General features: G+C 40.2%; 1 protein-coding gene across 1 annotated transcript in view; it reads right to left on the minus strand.

The window, feature by feature from the left end:
- TTC39A (tetratricopeptide repeat domain 39A) overlaps positions 1 to 22437 on the minus strand; it is a 2407335-nt gene that overhangs the window by 161401 nt on the left and 2223497 nt on the right. Inside the window, exon 16 of the mRNA XM_044086086.1 lies at positions 918 to 1032. Within this exon, the coding sequence (XP_043942021.1) occupies positions 918 to 1032 (115 nt within the window). The remainder of the gene's footprint in view (positions 1 to 917; positions 1033 to 22437) is intronic.

Consider the following 22437-nt stretch of genomic DNA (forward strand, 5'->3'; position numbering starts at 1 on the left):
CTAGCTGTGAGGTTTAACTGCAAGTGATCAGCATGTTAATTTGATCATAAATGAGTGATTTGTTTAATTTTTATTTACTGAGCAGGATTGTTGTATTTCAGAGAGTTCACTTTTCTCCATGATATCGCAATCTCACAGATTGCATATTTAAGTAAAAGGGGTATGGGGGCTAACCCCCTGCAAAAACGTGTTAACAATGAAACAGAAAGTCTTGATTATTGTTGTTGTTTCCATCTAAGTTCAATAAATAGTGTTAGTCGCTCATATCAACCTTCTATCATACAGCCAATGGAAATGTATTGAAATAAAAGGACAGGAAAAAGTGGGCACTAAAAGGAAACTAGTTTAGTCGTGGTACCTGAAAGCTGTTTTTCAGACAGAGGGTGGTTGTAGGTGGGATAAGATGCCAGACAGGGTAGCAGAAGCTAAGACAATTGTGGGTTTTAAATAGTTTATGATTTCTGGATGTTTGGGACAGAATGGTGAGGCAGAATCTTTAGGCTAGCTGCAACACTAGGATAGACTAGACTGTCTCCTTCTAACAATTAGTTTACATAATACATGCAATGAGGGATTCAGGAAAAAAATGAAGCAAAGAAAAAAGATGCAGATGGCATAAAAACACTAAGAGCAGAAGGAAGATATAAAGATAGACAAAAAGGAAGAGTAATAATGAAGCTGGAGATTAAAAAGATCTTTACTGGCAAAGTGGCAATCTATATTATAATGTGTGACTGTGAAATAAAGAGCCATAAAACCCGATAATGGATAGGAAAATGATAAAGGATGAGTAATGTATGTATTTGACAAATGGAAATATCAATAAAAATAAAAAGTAGATGCAAGCTTCAAAACAGGAATACTCTTGAAAGGTATCTTCCTTCATAAACATATATTGTATTGATTCAAATACTCACTTCATGTACACATAACTGAAGTGATGTTCAGCTTCTGCAACTTTGCCAAGATTTTTTAGGCACAGACCTTTCAGCAGTTTCACTAAACACTTGTCATCAATGAGGTATTCATTGGCTGTAAAAAGAGCAACATTTCAAGAGATCAGTATCCCACTAGCAAACAGCAGATGTTTCATCAATTTGAACAAATGAAACAACATTACAGGAATTCCACACAATATTACTGTACAAAGTAACCAAACAGTCCTCTCTAGTTCAAAACAAGCACAAAGGCTGACGATCATACCTCTCAACCTCATGGTGCAAGAAATCTGGACAAAACCACAATAATGTAAAATATACTTACATTAAAATGGACATAGAAATAAAAGAACATTAAGTCACTCAGGAAGCATACTCTACAGATTACTACCACACTCTCAGTTGTAGAGGGATGGAGAAGAATGTTTGCTTCCACCTAAGATCCTTTATTTGAAAGGTATGTGAATATACACTTTATCATATAGTGAGCAATGGAGAAGATAATGTTAAATTTTATAGCGTATCTTACAGAAAAAAATACAATGTAACATAGTAATAGAAGCTGACATTACTGCTAATACACTGCTCCAGTCACAGTCTGCATTACATAGCAATTTCTGATACAAAATGAGGAGGGTTACGAGACAGGATGATGGATCACTTGTGCACAATGTCTAAATCCTAATATGATTTATAGTGTAGTTCAGACTTAGTATTAGTGTGTAACCATCACTGCTACAGTTACTCGAAGCAGAAGATGACATCATACATTTTATTCTACACCAAAAGAGATATTATTGTAGTATATAGCACACCAGCAGTAAGTTCCAGTAACAATAATAGTAATATTATTTTTTCTGTAGTATATCTTGGTAACATAAAAGTTGTTACTGTACAACTGTAGAATCTGTATAACCATCATAAAGTTTACACATTTACATTTAAGTAACTGGCCCATCTAGCCAGCAATGCCACCTTCTTAAAGAAAAAAAAGCAAGAAAATAACAAGCAGACACACACACACTGTACACACACACACACATATATATATATATATATATATATATATATATATATATATATATATATATATATATATATATATATATATCAAATAGTTCCTTATTACAAATGCAAGACCAGTACTTGTGAGTTCACAACTCAAAAAGAAAACTCTGACTTTTAAAAAAAATGGAGTGAAAGCCAAAATTCACTGTACGAGGGAACGAGGGATGGGGGTGGGGCTCTGCCTCCCTGTACCATACCATGAAGGAATATGCTTCCTACACCCCGATATTTAACTTTGAGATCCATGTACCCTGGAATAGGGGGAACACTCAAAGGTGACACATGTAATACACACACTCACATATGTAGGTTATATATGGAGGTTCAATAAAGCACTGGAATGCATGTTAAAAAAGTCACTGATGCACATAGTTAGAACTGGGACTGACTGCTGGAAGGGCTGTGAAAGACCCAGCCTATTTAAAATAAATTTGCAGTTACCTCTAAGGGCTGTGAACTTTGTATACAAATATAGTAGACAGTCTAAATACCTTTGAAATTAACCAAATTAACCACAAAAAGCCAAGTGGATTGTCTTTGTTTTCATTTCATCCATTAAATAAACTTGAGTTTTTCTGTATTCCTGCCTCTAGTGTATTTTAAAAAGTTACACACACACACACACACACACACACACACACACACACAGACATATATATATATATATATATATATATATATATATATATATAAATATATGTGTGTGAGTTTGTGTGTGTGGTATGTGTGTATATGTGTTTGTGTTTGCGTGTGCTTACACACACGTGTGCAAGTGCACCTACATTTGTTTATAGAGTTTCAGTCTGGTCCTCTGAATTTCAGTAGGAACCCATACTTACCACATTAGCAGATCTGTGAGAAGACCCTTTGCATGAGGAAGCTATTCTCGTATTCCTTATTATTATTATTATTATTATTTTCTTATTCCTCTTCTGATTGCCTCATCTTCTATTTTACATAGTTAAAAAAGAAAAAAAAAACTGTAGTCCCAGTGCACAGGGGCTCACTCCACCAGCTGGCACAAGTCATGATATCACATGATAGGACAGCAAGGAACAGTACTCTCCCTAGTATGACACCCATGCAACGAATGAGCACAACCTGAAAGATACAAACAGATCTTCAAGGAGAGATCACTTTAACAGTATAACAACATTTGGGTTTACCCACCTTCAGTTTCCCTTTAGTCCAGATGGATTTTTCCAAACTGTTCCTTTTCTGTATGAAGGTTAGTGTTGGTCTTGCACCTGCAAAGGCACACAATGTAGGAAGAGTGAGAGACTTCAGTAAAAATCCAGTGATGGAATGTGCTCTCACTGATTCATTGAGCTTGAATGCCCTGCAGGTAAAGTGTGTTTGGCTGAGCCAAACATTGCAACATGCAGCTATCTATAAGACTAATCAAATTATACAGACTGCTAATATTATGAAATACTATATGCAAAATGTCCACACAGGAGAAGGAGGGAGGGAAGCATTATTGTTAAAGAGACCTCTACTCAAACATCCAATACTAGGTTAAGTATTTTTCATTTTTGCTGTCGTCTCCAGGAAAGATTACTGTAACGGTAAATCAAAACATTTGGGTAGAATCCAAAGCAGTACCTATTTTCTTCTGGGAAGTGTATAGCTACAGGCTCCACTATAGTACAGCCATGTCAAATCTTGCCTTGTCTTGCCTCTAGACTAAGCTTTCAGTTTTTGTTTTTTTTTTTAAATAAAAAATGTGGCTAAAAGTGGCTGCTACCACAACGTGCATATACTATTCAAATAAATTTATAACACAAAAATGTGTGCATATTATGATACAATGTTTTTGATATCTTATATGTGTAAAATGATTGGACTTTTTGAAATATCTAGTTGAAACATAATTGTGGGTACTTGAGTATTATCGCAACCAGATTTGCAAGGTGGCATAATTGGTCATATTTCAGTTTCAAAAGTGTCTGTTAACTTTAAAAGGGTTGGCTGTACTGTTAAGAAGTCTTCCCGTATGTTGCTAATGGGTTTGGAAGAGGAATAAGGGGGCAAAATCAGGTTTTTGGATACCGTGCTTTACCGATGTCATGTAATGAATACAGTGATCATGACAAGTACTGCTTGTTATGACAGCGGGGATGAATGACCATTATATTTTGGGTGTAACATCTTGGTAAATGCTTACTACCTACATTGGGAGCCAAAGTTCATACATCCAATGAAGTATGCATACAAATGAGCACACAGCAGTCGCAGTGATGGCAAGAAATCGTACCTTTTATTTGCCGACTGTTATCAGTAAAGCAATCATTCACACTGTTACACTGCATCCAAAAGCCTGCAGTCCTTATGCAGATGTTACAAAAAGGGAAGGTTATGAAGAATAACTGCATTCAGTTTTACTCGCCAGTCATCATGACAAAGAAAGTTGCCTGTCAGGGAGTAGTAAGTAACACTATGAAACCCTTCTAGCAGAAGTGATGGCAATCAAATACTTGTTTTCCATGTCAAAAAGTTTACATCACACGATGATGCAGGTTCAAAGGGGGGAAGAATCAAACAGGACAGAACAACACTTAATTCCCATGGTGGTAGAGGGGTCTTTATGGGTGGTCTTAACAAGTTAGTGCCCTTCAGGAAGGCTTTGCATAGTCTGTGAGACATCAGATTTGGGGCTAAATCACTTCTATGAAAATTAGACATTGCTGCTAACTGCACACGAATGGTAGCTGCAGCTTTGCCTTCATTAAATAGTTTTGCCAGAAATTCGAGAATAGAACTTACAGGAGCAGAAAAGGGGTCAATGTGTTTACTTAATGCCCAGGAAGAAAATTTTTTCCATTTACTCATGTATAATTTTCTCGTTGAGGCCTTATGAGAAGAGATCAAGATACGTTTCACAGAAGGAGAAAGGTTAGGAAGCCTGAGTATATTTGGAATCGGAGCAGCCAAGCTGTCAATTTGAGTGTTTGAAGACAAGGGTGGAGTGTTCTGGACTTATGAGTCAGAAGGTCTGGAAATGGGTTCAGAACCCATGGCTCCTCCTGAAGATGAGGCCAAAGGAAAGGGAACTAAATTTGACGAAGCCAGCATGGGGCAACAAGAATCAGCTTGCTTCCCAATGAGCTGGCTTTCTGAAGAACTTTGGGTATCAAAAGAAAAGGGCATAAAGGAGACGCAAGGGCCAATCATGCACAAGTGCATCCATGGGGACTCCCACAGAGGCGGGATAAGGGCAAAATAGCTGCTGGATTTGGCATTCATGGATGTGGCACAAAGGTCGCAGCAAGGCTGGCCCCATTTGCAGAAGATCATCTCTGTTACATCTTGTTTTAGGGACCACTTGTGAGGCATGATATTTCCTTGGGATGTGTGTTGCTATCATAAAGTGTTGGGAGGAGGTCACCCACTGCCATACTCTCAGGGCCTCTTGACAAAGGGGTAGGACTTGGTTCCTCCTTGTTTATTTATGTACTAGACAATCAACATGTTGTTTGTCTGTACTGCAACTGTTCCCAGTGGGAGAGAGTCCTGAAGTGCTTGCAACACCAAAAGCATTGCTGTCATCTCTAGGATACTGCCAAATGCCTTGGACTGTCCTTCCCAGATAATGCCCGCCCCTCCTATCTGGGAGGCATCCATGGTTACTGTGGCTACAGGCTGTGGAGGAAGAAAGGGATGACCAACTGTCACATGAGTGGAGTGAAGCCACCAGCAAAGGACTTTTTTGCAGGACTCTGAATTTGGTGAGACATGGGTAGTTCCTGCAATGACCACTGAGTGAATAGAAGCCACTGCAGACTTCTCGTGTGCATGAATGCTAATGAAGTGAAACCTATCATTGCCGCCATGGTTCCCACGACTTTTAAAACTGTTCTCGCCTGCAATCTCGTCTTGGAGAGAAGGTTGGATTCTTGCTGTTTCAGAACTAAAACTTTTTCTATAGGAAGTTTTGCCATCATGTTTGTTGTATTTAGATCTACTCCTATAAACATAATACGTTGAGATGGCAACAAGGCAGATTTTTTCATGATTTATTGTGATTCCTAGGTGACAGCAGAGAAATAATGTGGTGTCTCTTGTTTCTAGTAGTAAATGCTTGGTGGTGGCAGTTAGGAGCCAGTCGTCTAGATACGGAAACACTAGGAATCCTAGACGTCACAGGTGAGCTGTGACTACTGCCAAACACTTGGTGAACACTCTGGGGGCTGTAGTAAGACCAAAGGGAAGAGCTCGAAATTGATAATGACTGGATCCTAGCCAGAAACAGAGATGACTCCTGGATGGCCTGTCTATTTTTATGTGGTGGCACGCATCCTGGAGGTCTATAGAGTACATCCAATTGTATTTTCCCCAGAAAGGGAAGAATTGACTGCAGTGTTACCATCTGGAATTTGGTCTTTTTTACTGATTCTTTTAATCTGCTGAGATCCAAAATGGTTCTCCAGTCCCCTGTTCTTTTTGGCACTAAAAAGAATCTCGAGTAAGTTCTGGATCTATCTGGTCTGCGGGGACTCTCTGGATGATTTTTTTGTCTAGCAACTCTTGAATTTCTAGAATTGCCTGATCCCTTTGACTAGGTGGAATGTCTGGGGTGTTCTTTATGTTTGGGACAGGAAAGGAAAAGGGCATGAAGTAGCCTCTGGATATGATACTTTGCACCCATTTGTCTCTTGTTATTTCCAGCCAGGCTTCTAGGTACAAAGATAATCATCCCCCAACTGCCTCCAGAGATGGACAGATGGGGCTCCCTTCAGGAGCGCTGAAAGGGCCTACCATCCCTGTTGTCTTGATTTTGCCGCATGGATGGTGTCTTCCATTAGTACTTCCCCCTCTGTCCCTGGGGGGGGAAGAGTCACCACGTGTGTCCTGAAAAACTCTCTGGGATATTGATATTTGGAACCACATCTTTCCTCCCCTTTTGACCTTCTGGATAAGGTCTAGAAGGTATGGAAAAACGTACTCCCATGGCAGAGAGAATTTTCCCTTCTTGCTCACACCTGGTTAGTGTGCCCTTAACTTTCGCCCCAAACAAGGATGAGCCATCGAAGGGGGCATTGATAAGGGAAGATTTAAAAGGTTACACAAAGTCACACAAGCGCATCCAGGAATGTCTCCTTAAGGAAATTCCTGAACCCGTTGCACTGCTCGCTCCATCTGCTGCATAAGAAATGAGCCTCATGTAGGAGTTGACTACAGAGTTTAAGTGGAGAGCTGAGAGGAAACTTTATCTGATACCCCTGCAGCTATTGTACCTTAGAGAGTATCTCCTAGCTCCTTTAGGAGATCTCTTTGTAGCCTAGTAAAGTGCGTCAGATAATTCAGTGATCTGAGTGCAAAAGTCGCTGAAGAAAACATGCGCTTCCCATTTCTGTCCATCATGCGAGACTACTTGATCGGCAGATGGACAGATGAGGATGTTTCAGAAAGCTCTTTTTTGGTGGCTGTTGCCACCACCATAGCATGTACAGGGACACCTTTAGTAAGGAAATCTTTATTGGAGGGGGCTGTTATGAACTCATTTGGCCTCTGAGGGACAGGTTTCACTGCGTCTGGAGACTCCTACACCTTTCAATTAACTAGTTCCATAAGTTCATCGAAAGGCGGAGACACCCAAATGGCTGAAGGGTGAGACCCAAAGGTTTTCAAGTAAACAGACTCCTCATCAGAAGGGTTGATGGACTTCCAGCCACCTCTCTGCTTAAGGATTTCTAGGATGTCTGCAAAGGACACATCCTCAGAGGGCAACCGTGAGGACCCTTCCGACTCATCGAGGTCTGTATCAGAAGTGAATGACTCCTCTGGGGAGTCAAAATGCTTCTTCTTGCACAATCTTTACTATTACTTCAAATGATGGAACTATAATATCTCCTGAACCAACCACCAAACTACTCGGGGTACTAATAGATAACAACCTGTCCTTTGAACCTCACATTAATAACACCATAAAAATAGTAAACAAGAAACTAGGTTCCCTCTATAGAATAAAACCCTTTCTTACACCTCCAGCCAGGGTTACTATTGCTTGTACCCAACTCATCTCTACCTTGCTCTATGCCTCCCCTATCTATACCAAAATATGTAGAAGTAATCAGAGTAAACTTACATCCTCCTACAACAATATTGCCAGATTTGCAGCTGGGTCCTCCTATAGAACTCATCACTGTATCAATCTGAATCAGTTAGGATGGTTAGAGCTGCCAAATTTAATACTTTTCAATCAATTAATAGTAGCCCATAAGATCCTGTATTTACCTCAAAATACACCCATACTTACATCCCTAGTCATCCCCTATAATAACCTCAAGACCTTACACTCAGCTAATAACCTACTTGTACAAATATCAAAATCCAACAACTTAGCTGGTGACACCTTGTTCTCCAATACAGTAGGTAAAGCCTGGAACATCCTCCCAAGCCAGCTAACCTCAGTATCCTCTGTCAGCTTATTTAAAAGCAAGCTTAAACCCTACCTCAAATCACACTGGCTATGCCCATGTGTTAACCCAGACTATGTACCTAACTATTAACTAGACTCCCACAATTCCTAGCCTCCCATGATCATGATCTTGTGTTGTCTCACTAATTTTTAGTGAGCTTAACCTTCCTTAGGATTTTTTCTCATGTAAATAAGTATACACTGTGGAATGATCAAACACCTTCATATAGTATCACAACCTATGTGTTAAATAACACTAGAAATCCATCATTGTTTGCTGTTCTTCTATACTCTATCTATTGATCTCTAGTGTTTTTCTTTCTTAGGTTTTTGTGAGACCTTAGTATCTCTTATCATAAATGAACCACTACTGTAGAACAAGATGATGGCTTGGTAGTTAAGAAAAAACACTGCTCGTACGGGTAAAAAAACTTTAATCCGACAAAACCATTAAATAACAACCAAAAGTTAAGCGCTTTCAACTGATTAATGTCAGTCTTCTTCAGAACCAAAGACCTATCCACATACTGAGTTTATATAACACCAGTTACTTTGTATTTTAAAAAACGCGCCAAAATCCTTTAAAGCCACAGGACTAATTTCATATATACATATTTAAAAAAACATGCTTCTGTTGAATTATTGTGTGATAAATTTCCTTGTAAATTTTGTACTCTTACTTAAACATTGGTGTATTACTAAATAAATAATTAATACGGGCCATGAGCTAATTTAATCTAACATAAGAAATGGTCTATATAGGGCATTTGTAGTATCCTCTTTACGTATTTTGTAATAATGCTCATAAATCCATTTTTTGATGACTCTTTCAGTTTTTCCTATATAGAATGCCGTGCACACAGTGCAGTTAGCTATATATACAACCTGTTTACTATTGCAATTCCCACTTAGGCATCTAATTTCTGTATGATTTATATCATCTAAAACAATTTTATCTGTTTCGTTGATATATCGACATTGGCGGCATGATCCACATTTAATGCTGCCTTTCTTATTTTTCACAAACCTTCCTTTTTGTGTATCTGTATATTCTAACATTCTCTTTATATTTGGTGCAACTTTGAATACTATTTTTGGTTCAATTCCTACTACTGAACTCAAATTGTTGGAAGTAATAACGTCCCAGTGTCTACATAATATTTCTTTAATAAAATGTAAGTAAGGGGTATAAGTCAATACACAGACTCTATTAAATTTGTTTTCTATTTCATTTGAAGCAAAACTATCTGGATCAAGTAAACCTAATAAAGGTTTATATTTGTGCCCCCACTGTGAGATAACATAATGAGATAAAATTGTTTTAGATGATATAAATCATACAGAAATTAGATGCCTAAGTGGGAATTGCAATAGTAAACAGGTTGTATATATAGCTAACTGTACTGTGTGCACGGCATTCTATATAGGAAAAAACGAAAGAGTCATCAAAAAACGGATTTATGAGCATTATTACAAAATACGTAAAGAGGATACTACAAATGCCCTATATAGACATATTTTAGAGAAGGGAGACCAGCATAGTTTTATATTTTCTATCATAGATCAAATAAGTCAAAACACATATGAAGGGAATTGGAAGGTACGGTTAGCACTGAAAGAAAGTGTATGGCAGATTAAAACAGATGCCACTAGGCACCCTGGTCTCAATGATTCTATTAGCATCAAACCATTTCTTATGTTAGATTAAATTAGCTCATGGCCCGTATTAATTATTTTTTTAAAGTTGTTTTAGCTACATCACTGAACTCATATTAATAATTTAGCACTTTATCTTTTATTCTCTCTTCATTTTACCTTTAACTTAACATAATATGTAGTAAGTTTTACAAACTGATGCATTACAGCAGTACAGTACAACATTGTATTGACATTTGTTTATTCAAGTCTATTTTATATTTATATTTATTCAACTATAGTATTTTTATTGATTAAAAATAGTTTAATATATATCTTTAATATTCATAGTCAGCAAATGTCTATTTTTTATTTTTATTCTTATATATATTTAAATTATGGTTTTATTCATGTTATTCATTTAGTAATACACCAATGTTTAAGTAAGAGTACAAAATTTACAAGGAAATTTATCACACAATAATTCAACAGAAGCATGTTTTTTTAAATATGTATATATGAAATTAGTCCTGTGGCTTTAAAGGATTTTGGCGCGTTTTTTAAAATACAAAGTAACTGGTGTTATATAAACTCAGTATGTGGATAGGTCTTTGGTTCTGAAGAAGACTGACATTAATCAGTTGAAAGCACTTAACTTTTGGTTGTTATTTAATGGTTTTGCCGGATTAAAGTTTTTTTACCCGTACGAGCAGCGTTTTTTCTTACCTGCCAAGCCATCATCTTGTTCTTATCATAAATTACTAGGTGTATCTAATTTTGTAATATGTTATAAAGATTTGTACTACACCATTTCTAATACAAATGTATTAGTCTTATTCATCTATTCTTAGATAAATTTTTCCTTTTTCCTACTGAAATATAAAATATATAATCTTAGGCTTGTACTATAATTGTTAAAACTTCTTATGTACCAAATTATACTGTTATTGTCTTTGTCTTGACCTTTTATGTTGTTGTAATTTGTGGAGCTTTTCTCCCCGGGCCTCCACTGAAAATGGACATATATCCAGCTGGACTAGCCCGGTCAACAAATGTAAAATAGAATAAAAAATAAATCTCTTATAAGGGACCTCCTCAGAAGGGTATTCTGGAGAGGTTTCAGAAGAGAGGGGTTCACTCGATGGGGTACCCTGAGACCTAGGGTCTCTGTGTGTCTGTAGATGGTGTGGTGCAGAGACAGACCCCGGTGCCTTGGGGGGAGAATGTCAGGACCTTTGAGTGGCGCTGTCTGAGGAGACAGCACACTCTTCATCAGCTCGAAAGCCCCCTTCCCCTGATCCGATGCAACCTCTGGCTCCAAAGAGCCAGAAGAGATCCCTGGAACCAAGGGGGTTGGCTCCGAAGCCGATGTAAGAGCCGAGCTTACTCTTGCTGAAGCCCCAAGAGGTATGTTCGGATCAGAGAAATGTCCAATCCAACTACCCAATCTGGACCCGACCGGACAGCGTCGGCTCCTAGACTCCTCAGTTGGAACCAAGTATGTCGGAGAAGATGTTTGGCCCAAAGAACCCGGAATGGTACTTGATGCTGACGGTTCCACTACAATAGGTTCCAGACATTCCGGCTTCGAGGTTTCAGGCCAGCTCACAGGAGGAATTGATGTTGAAGGGGAGGTCCTGGTCGGTTCCGAATCTCTGTGGGTTGGAGCCAATAGTAATTTGGCCAGTGCCGGTGTCTTTAGAAGTCTACACACCCCCCAATCCATGTCATCATCTGAGAGACTCCTGGAGAACCAAGAGGAGGGTGCAGGGGATCCAAATTGCTGAAGTACAGGTGACCTTAGTGTAGGGAAGTCTGGTATAAATTCTGGAGACCGGCTCCGTAGCTCAAATTCTATCTGCACCAAAGTCGAAGGAGCCAATGATGTAGACTTCATAGGCACTGTAAGCTTTGGGTCCGGGGAAGTAACTTTGGTCAGTTTTTTGGCTGGCTCTGACCGAGAAGAAGGAGAATGTTTTCGAGAACTGTCTGATTTTTGAAGAAGGGCTTTTACCTTCTTCCACTGCTTCAGCAAAAGGCGTCTTCAGTAATCCTCTGACAATGAGCTTATTCTTCCTTTCTAAAAGTACTTTAGAGCTAAAGGAATGACAAATACTACAGGTTTCCTGCAAATGCAAGGCCTCAAGACAATATACACATATGGTGTACCATCAGTGATCGACATTTGTTTAGTACATTTTTCGCACTTATTAAAGCAGGAGGGCTTAGATTCTCTATGTCCTTAGACATCATGAACAACTAAAGAGAGATAACAGCCACAAATATACTAATAGGTGTAAACTAGTCAATAATGTAACAAACAACAAGCTATGAATATAGAAAAAACTTTTTTTTAAAACAGCATAAAACAAATGAAACGTAAGCAACTGCAACAAATGGAAAGAGGTTAGCAGTTCTCCATCTAAAACGAAGCTGCCTAGTGAAAGAAAAGGGGAAAAGGGGAAGGGTTTGCCCTCTAACTTAAATGGGCAACGGAAGCCCTCTAACTCAAATGAGCTGCCAGTTTCAGTTAGGATCAAGAACCGAATGAGAATTACTCTACAGCACTCTCTAACTTAAATGAATGTGTAGAAAAATAAAGAGAAAAATATCAAGGAAAGCTCTCTACTAAAAACGGGCTCTAAAGTGTAACTTTAAGCCGGGATAAGTGTAACACAGGCCTAACGAAAAACGATGGCCAGTAAAGCAAAACACAAAGCGAACTCTAACTAACTAGCTATTATAGCTAACTATTACATTACTATTACATTAAGACTTAAACAGGAAAAAGCAGCGAGACACAGCAAATGTAATAAGAAAAAAATTTCCAACTTCGCCAGAGCCAAAATAGAACCACCCAATCTGTTTAGCGGCAAACAAAATCTAGGGAGTTTTATTAGAGCATGATGGGATAGGGATACAGCCACAAGCCAGTGGAAGACCTCAAGCTTTAGTATACGGCCGAATCAGACAATCAGTAAGAATGAAGGCCTTTGTCCTTATGAAATATTAGGTATGGTGGCTTGGCAGATAAAGCTTGTAATTCTAAAATTCTCCTTGCTGAAGTAATAGCCACTAGGAGGAGTGTTTTCCAGGAGAGACTTCAATTCACAAGTAGCAGATGGTTCAAAGGGGGGACAGATAATGTTTGACAATACAAACTTCAGATCCCAAGGTGGCGACGGTTTTTTGTATGGAGCTCTTATCATTGTAGTTCCTTTCAAGAATGCCTTACAAAGTCTGACATGTTTGCAGAACCATTTTCTCCTACATGAAAATTTGAAATTGCTGCAAACTGAACTCTAATAGTGAAAAGTTTTGTCAAAAATTCTAGAATAGAATGCATGGATACAGTAACGGGATCTATTTGATTATTGCTGGCCCATTAAACAAATATTTTCCATTTACCTTTGTACAATTTATGTGTAGATGATTTATGGGAAAATAAAAAAGATGTTACATACTCACCATAACGTTCCATGTTTGTTGTCCAGTATCTCACCTTCTTTCTTGCTGGTTGGGTTTGGAGCTGAACCTCAGCTCCGACTCAGCCGCATACCAAAGCTCAAGAGCTTCAACTAGTTGGAGGCTACAACCTATCCCATGATGCTTAGCAGCTGTTCGCCAGATCTCCATTAAGAGAGTATTCCCTAGAGTATGCTAACATACAGAAAGGAAACATTTATGAAATATATTAGTTATAAAGGTAAAGAAGCAAGAAGGGAATCACACCATACTTGCCAATTGTAAAGTCCTCTAGATCCTCCAGAAGGGGGGATGGATGGGTGGGATGCAAGAATGAAGGCGGGATACTGGACAACAAAATGGAACATTATGGTGAATACATAACTTCTTTATGTTATGTTGTCCTATCTCACCTTCATTCTTGCTGGTTGGGACAGAGCCCCCAGCACCTTTTTCTTGGGTGGCTCAAGGGAATAAACTATGAATAAACTCTTCAGGACAGAGGAACCAATGGATGCCCTGTTCCGGGAGGCCACATCTACTTTGTAATGAGAGATAAAGGTGTGGGGATTAACCCATGTAGTAGCAGCACAAATTGAATCCAGTGGAAGTCTGGATTAAAAGGCAATGGAAGTAGACACTGCTCTAGCTGAATGTCCTTTTACTTTTCCTAGCGGTTCTTTATTATGAGAATTACAGACATAGGTGATGGTCTCAGTAAGCCATTTGGACAAAGTAACTTTTGAGACTGCCAAGTTTTTTTTTTTTTTTTGTTTTCTGCATAGGAAACAACTGATCTGACTTTCTGATATCTTTGGTCTTGTGCAAGTAAAAATGCAACTGTCTATGCACATCCAATTGGTGAAGCTTATATTCTGCCTTGTTGCCATAGCTAGCATAAAACACAGGCAATTCTATAGACTGGTTTAAATTTGCTTCAGAACAAACTTTTAGTAAGAAGAAAGGATTTGTTCTGCGGAAAACTATCTTTGTGGAAAATCGAACATGGAGGATGGATAGACAAAGCTTGCAACTCTGAAACTCTCCTGGCTGAAGTAATTGCTGTTAGAAATACTGTTTTCCAAGATAAGAATTTTAGTGAACAAGAGGATGCTGGTTTGAAGGGAGGAAGGATTAGAGATGATAATACTAAATTTAGATCCCATGGGGAGGAGGTTCTCTTAAGGGTGGTCTTAACAGAAAAGTACACCTGAGGAAAGCGTTACATAATCTATGGGACATTACATTGGCTCCGAGGTTTCCCACATGATAATTTGATATAGCGGCTAATTGTACTCGAATAGTGGCTTCCACTGCTCCTTGATTAAAGACTTCTGCTAAAAATTCCAAAATTGAAGGTATAGGGGCTGTAAAGGGATCTGTATGTTTTTAGTCTGCCCAACAAAAGAACCTCTTCCATTTGCTTGCATAAAGTTTCCTAGTTGTCTTTTTGTGTGAGGAAACCAGAATGTGACATACTACAGCAGATAATTCTGGAAGTCTGGCTAAAATTGGAAGTGGAGTAACCAAGCCGTCAGCTTGAGGCTCTGAAAAGCAGGACGGAGTATTCCTGACTGATGCATCAGAAGATCCGGCATTGGGTACAGGATCCACAGGTCCTCCTGAAGGAGGGGACAAGGGAAGGGGAACCAAATCTGACAAGGCCAATAAGGAGCAATGAGAATTAACCTGAAACTTAATGACTTGACTTTCTGAATAACCCTCGGAATCAATGGAAACCGGCGAAAAGCATAAAGAAGTCCTGGGGCCAATCTTGGACGAGTGCATCCCTCTGTGACTCTCCTGGAGGGGAAATGAGGGCAAAATAGTTGCTGCATTTGGCACTGAATGGAGTGGCAAAAAGGTCGCAGCAAGGCTGACTCCATTTGCTAAAAATTTGATTCGCAATTTCCTGATTTAGGGACCACTCGTAAGGCATGAGAATTGCTCTGCTTAGCCTGTCTGCTATTATGTTGGATTTCCCCAGGATGTTTGTTGCCATCAAAAGCGTTGAGAAGAAATTGCCCATTGCCAAACTCTCTGGGCCTCTCAACATAGGGGATATGATCTGGTTCCCCCCCTGCTTGTTGATGCACCATACCACCGACATATTGTCTGTCTGAATTGCAATAGTCCCCAAGGGAATAGAGTTCTGAAATGCTTGCAATGCCAGAAACACCGCCCTCATCTCTAGGACACAGATGTGCAAATGGTACTCGTGATCTTTCCAAACCCCTTGGACAGTCTGTCCCAGATAATGCCCCCCCCCCAATCTGGGATGTGTCCGTGGTTACTGTAGCGACCGGTTGGGGAAGTACAAATAGTCTGCCCACTGTTACCTGAGTAGACTGAAGCCACCATAGTAGGTCCCTCTTGCAAGCATTCGTAATGAGAATGTTGTAAGACATGGGTAACTCCTGTATGGACCATTGAGCGAAGAGTAGCCACTGTAATATCCGCATGTGTAGTTGTGCCAGTGGGACTAGTGTTATTACTACTGCCACTGAGCCTGAGACCTTGAGGACGAATTTTGCTTGTATCTTTTTCTTTTTGAGGAGGATAGATACTTGACTGCGTAGTGTTTGTATTCTCTCTTGAGGCAATTTTGCTACCATACCATTTGTGTTTAAATGTGCACCTATAAAGGTAATACACTGTGATGGCAACAAGGCAGATTTTTCTGCATTCATAGTAATGCCTAGTTCTGAGCAGAGATGGATGGTGGAGTCCCTGGCTCTGATTAGTAGGTGCTTGGTGGAGGCAGTCAGGAACCAGTCGTCTAAACACCTGGAATCCTTGATGTCTCAGATGAGCCGTGACTACTGCCATGCATTTGGTAAACACTCTGGGGGCTGCAGTGAGGCCAAAGGGCAGAGCTCTGAACTGGTAATGACTGGCTCCCAGCCGGAAGCGTAGAAATCTTCTGGAGTGTCTGTCCATCTTTATGTGGTAGTACGCATCCTGAAGATCTAAAGAGCACATCCAATTGTCTTGTCCCAGAAAAGGGAGTATAGATTGCAGTGTTACCATCTGGAACTTTGCCTTCTTTATCGACTTGTTTAGTCTGCTGAGATCCAATATTTGTCTCTGGTCCCTTGTCTTTTTTGGAACTAAAAAGAACCTTGAGTAAATTCCGAATCAGATCTGGTCTGCAAGGACTTCTTGGATGACTCTTTTTTTCTAACAACCTTTGAGTTTCTAGGGTTGCTTGCTCCCTTTGACTGAAAGTGACAGCCTTGACATACCAGATCCACCAATGGAGATCCTTTTTGCATGAATTGGTTATTCTGATCTTGTGCGTCACAGGAAGTTCTAGAATTGACTACTGTGTCGAAAGTAATGACTGAAGTATTCTCATGTGGAGACAAGCTAGGGGAATGAGAACAACTGAAGCAGCCATTTTTCCCAGTAGTTGGAGAACTAGCATGGCAGAAGTTCATTTCTTCTGATCAACAGTCTTACATAATGGCGAAGATCGTCTACTCTGTCTTGTGCAAGTTTTGCTATCATTGTAGGTGTGTTTATCTCTGCTCCTATGAAGACCAACCTCTGACATGGCTCTAGAGCAGATTTTTCATAATTTATGGTAATACCTAGGGAGGAACAGAGTTGTAAAGTATAGCCCCTGGTTTGTAGCAGGAGATGCCTTGTTGGGGAGGTTATGAGCCAGTCATCCAGATACGGAAACAACCGTAATTCCTAGTATCTCAGGTGAGCCACGACTACTGCCTGCATTTGGTGAACACTCTGGGGGCTGTAGTGAGACCAAAGGGCAGAGCTCGAAACTGGAAGTGGCTGGCTCCTAGCTGGAAACGTAAGTGCCTTATGGATCACCCTCCCATTCGTATATGGTAGTATGCATCCTGAAGGTCTATAGAGCACATCCAATTGTCTTTTTCCAAGAATGGAAGTTTCAACTGCAGTGTCACCATCTGGAACTTGGTGTTTTTCACAGATTTGTTTAGATTGCTGAGATCCAAGTTGGGTCTCCAGTCCCCTGTTTTCTTTGGAACTAAAATAATCTTGTGTAAGTTCCGAATTCTCTCTGGTCTGCAGGGACTTTTTGGATGACTCTTTTTCTTAGTAAACTTTGAATTTCTAAGGTTGCTTATTCCTTCTGACTGAGTGGAACTTCTGGAACTGATTTGTTTGCAGGAATGGAAAGGACAAGGGAACAATATATCTCCAGGATATTATGTCCTGCACTCATTTGTCATTTGTTATCTTTTGCCAGGTTTCGCAGTGCAGAGACCTGAGGCAAGGAATTGGTCACCCCTTCAGGAGCGCTGAAAGGGCCTACCAAACAAATCTGCATGCCTTCCCTGCTGCAAGGACGGAGTCTTCCATTATTGTTCCCCGCTCTGCTTCTAGGGGAACTTTCACCCTGTGTGTCCTGGAAAGACTTTTGTGATGTTCTGAACCACATCTTCCCACTACCTCTCTGACCTTTGGGAAATGATCTGGTAGGTGTGGAAAAATGTACTCCAACAGCAAACAAAGACTTCCTTCCTGGTCACACCTGGTGAGCATTTCCTTTACTTTAGGCACAAAAAAAAGAAGAGCCATTAAAAGGGGCATTAATGAAAGAAGATTTGAAGGGCTCCGCGAAATTGTAAAGGTGCATCCAGGCCTGCCTCCTAACAGAAATAACTGAACCTGCAGCCCTACTCAATCCATGTCCTGCATAAGATATGAGTCTCATGGAAGAGTTTATGACTGAATTGAGGGTGGCGAGCTGAGTGGTGACTTTATTTGCCATTGTGTCAGCAACAGCTCCTTGAAGGGAGTTTGAAAGTTCCTTCAACAGATTCCTCTGTAATCTGGTAAAGCGAGTCAAGAAGTTCATTGACCATAAGGCAAAGGTTGCTGATAAAAAGAAACTGTTTCCATACCTATCCATGGTCCTGGAATCCTTATTCGAAGGATGGATAGAGGAACTGGTCTCAGATAGTTCCTTTTCAGTGGCCGCTGCCACGACCATGGCATCAACTGCTACACTTTTAGTTAAGAAGGGCTTGTGCTTAGGGGCAGTAATGTAATTATCTGGTGTCCTACGAGTTAGCTCTATAGAATCTGGGGTCTCTCAAGTCTTCCAAGAGATTAAATCAATAAGCTCATCAGAAGGAGGGGGTCACCCAAGAGGTAAAAGCCTTCAGGTATACTGACTCCTCAGCTGAAGGGAATGTGGACAGCCAGCCACCTCTTTGCTTTAAAATTTTGAGGTGACTGTGGGAACCCTTCTGCATCATCAAGGTCAGTATCAGATGTGATCAACTTCTCTGGGGAGTCGAGATGCTTCCTCTTGCATGTCCTCTTCTCAGGGACCTCCTCAGTGGGGTAGTCTGGTTAAGTTTTAGAAGGGGGGAGGTCCCTTGTTGGACAACCTGTGGCCTGGGGTCTCTGCAGTCTATGGAGAGGATATATGAGAAGGCAAAGACACCTGCACAGAACTGGGAGCAAAATGAGATAGACTGTCTGAAACCGGGATGTAGTCAAAATCCACCTCATAATCTCAAAGGCAGTCCGCCTCTGCTTCAAAGAACACCCCAGATCTGAGAAAAGGGTTGTTGCAGCCTATTAGCTACCTATGAACCTATGAAGTAATCTCCAGTGCAGAAGACATAAGCTCCAAAGCAGAGGTAGGAGCCAAACTCACCTGCGCCAAAGCCCCCAGAGGTAGGGTTGGACCCAGAGAGATCAGAACTGGCTCTAGGGACCCAACTGGGGATTGCTGGCTCCTAGAGGTCTCCTGCTCCAACTGGGTGGAAACACTAGGGGCAGACATCAAATCCGAGGAACCTATGGGTCCAGAATCCAAAATAGACACAAGCTGGACATCCGAATCTTCTGGCTCCGAAAGCAGGGGATGGATCAGAGGAGGAGCTGGAGCCGAAGGGGAGGACTTTGTCTGATCTGATTCCTTTGGGTTCGGATCCAAAAACAACTTGGCCAAGGCTGGTGTCTTTAGAAGCCTCTGCACTACCTTATCCACATCATCACTAGACAAACACCTGGTAGACTGAATAGAAAGGTTTGAAGATTCTGATTTAGTCAAAAAAGGAGATGGGTATTGGTTCTAATGATGGGGAAACAGCTCTGATATCTAAAGTCAGTGGGAGCTGAAGAGGTCAGAGCCAAGGGTTCCAGCTGCTCTGATGAACTCTTGGATCTGGAAATGACTATCTGCTCCGAGGGTTCTGTTGGAGCAGGTAGTCTAGGAGCTTTCTGCTTTGGCTCCAAGGAAGATTTCAGCACAGAAGAAGATCATTTTAGTGATTTGTCAGATTTATCAGACATAGAAGGGGCTGTGGACTCCTGAGAAATCGCCTCAGAGAAAGGAGTTTTCAGCAGTACCTTTAAAATGAGCTTGTTTTTGTGCTCCATAAGAGCCCTTTGGTTAAAACCATGACATATGGAGCATGATTCTTGTAGATGAAGAGGCCCCAAGCAATACACACATAAAGTGTGCGAATCACTTAAGGAAATCTTCTTTCCACACTACTGACATTTCCTAAAACCAAAAGGCTTCCCTTTTTGTTTCTGAGACGTTTTTAATAACTAAGTAAATTAGAACAAAAACAAATTAGCAAACATGCACACACTGGAAATGTCCTCTAATTTAAACATACGGAAGAGATTCAGAAAGATAGAATTTTAATTTTTTTTTTTTTTTTTATGCAGAAGAAATCATCCTCTAACTCAAACGGATGATAAAGGAGAGAAAGGGAACAAGAACTGGAGGGGAAAACTTCCTCTAACTTAAACAGACACTAATAGGGAAAGCAAAGGGAATCAACACTCACTCTCTACAGATGAAAACATGGGTAAGGATATATAGAAAGGGCAGAAAAACTATATCAAACTAGCGTCTAACTAATAGTACAAAAGGCTAAGTTTTAAAAAAGAGATTTTAATAGTAGAATGAAAGCACTTAGCACAGAGTTTGCTTCAGAACCACGTCCTTCACAAAGAGGAAAACAAGAGCCGAGGAAGCTAGGGAGTTGCATTATAGGTAAGGGAGAATGCCCATGGGCTTTGCTGAAGGCCTTGAGCTTTTGTAAAAGGCCAAGACGGATCCGATGGATCAGATCTGACCCATCATTAAGAATACAGGTGAGACTGACATCACATAATAGGATTTTCTGGGAAAGGTTTCTAATGCCCATTAAAATAAGTGGTTACATTTTCTGATAAGTAGTTAAATCCCCAGAGAGAGGGCGGCCACGGTGGTGCAGCGGTTAGCGTTGTCGCCTTACAGCAAGAGGTTCTCCGGTTCGATTCTCAGCTGGAGTGCCTTCTCTGTGGAGTCTGCATGTCCTCCCTGTGGTCGCGTGGGTTTCCTCCGGGTGCTCCGGTTTCCTCCCACATCCTAAAGACATACAGTAGGTGGATTGGACACTCTAAATTGGCACAAGGTGTGAGTGTGTGCATGTGTGTGCCTTCTGTGGAAGGTTGGGAGCCGGGCTGGCAACTCGACACTGTAAAACTCCACTGCAAATCATGAGCGGACAAATGATCCGCTGTGGCGACCCCTAACCGGGAAAAGCCGAAACAAGAAGAAGAAGTTAAATCCCCAGAGAGAATAAATTTGTTTTTTTTCCATGATCTTGAATGCAGAACACCTTTCAGAAAGACTGCAACAGATGGATTTGCTATTACTTGAGGATAAAGACGAACACAAGCATAAACTGCAGAACCATGAATAGATGATGGTACAGTCTGAACTGAACAGAATGTTAAGGTAGTCCAGTTTCCTTGCAACTGGACAACTCAATGCCTCTAAACCCTTGCAGGTTTGTCTGTCAGACATTTTAATTGAGTGTAACACTTCTTTGCAGTAGGTTTCTTAGCTTCCTTCAAGATGTATAAAATCTAAATGCTAAAGAAATCATTGAAGAAGTCCAAATTTGATTTTCCAGTTTGAAAAAGTCATTGCACTCTGCCTGCTGATGAGTTAATCATGACTTGTAAAGAGGCAGACGCCATAGAAGAACAGCAACAAGCTTCATCAAAAGAAAGCATCATGGTTTTCTTTTCAGGATGCAGGTACAAGAATTAAGTAATTTTTAACAGCTTTACTTATTCATCATATTACTATTTGCAACATGATTTCACATGCATTCATAATGAAAAAGAAATACCACAATTATAACTTTCTCTTACTGGGTACACTGTTTATACATACAATGCCTATCACATCTCTGTTCTTTATTCTTGTGCAGTAGAACAAATAATTTTATTTTACATTTCCCACCAACCTACTTGAGTCATCTATTAGAAGTTGGTCATTGTTGTGAGAAGTAGTTTTTCCTTCAAAGAAAATGAAGGAAAGACATTTAGCAGAGTCTGATACCACTGAATGAAAGGTTGTCAAGTCCAAACAGATTTGTGGGGAATGTAGGAATAGATGTTTAACAAATGCTTGTTTAGATGCATGGTAAACAAGTAAATTCCTCTGACATATTCCACTTGCTTCCATTCATATGACAGTTATCTATCTGCTGAGGAAGCCTGCTGTTTCTGCAGTCCTGTGAGATGTACTACCAGGAGATGAAGACTGTGATGAATGGTCCAATGCCAGATAAGAACTGCCTCCCTGTTTGTTGATGTACCATGTTATTATAGCATTGTCTATGTTGATCTGAAGGTACCCCAGTAAAGATGTGTCTGAAATGTTGGCAAGTCTCCGAATGCTGCCATCACTTTCAGGTTGATGTAAAGAAATCTTTATTATTGAGACCGGGTTCTCTATTCAAAAAAGTTATTGGAAGTGGAATCCCACAGAATAATCCAGTTTGTTCTCAGTTGCAACAACACTATTGGAAGAAGCAGCGGCATCATTTTGGATAAGTTCCGTGGGTTCATCCCCCAGAAACCAAAGATTAGTTTTAAAATTCCAGAGAGGCCGCT

Source organism: Protopterus annectens, chromosome 10.part0 (assembly GCF_019279795.1).
Source record: "Protopterus annectens isolate FY-2018-M chromosome 10.part0, PAN1.0, whole genome shotgun sequence".
Lineage (NCBI taxonomy): Eukaryota > Metazoa > Chordata > Ceratodontiformes > Protopteridae > Protopterus > Protopterus annectens.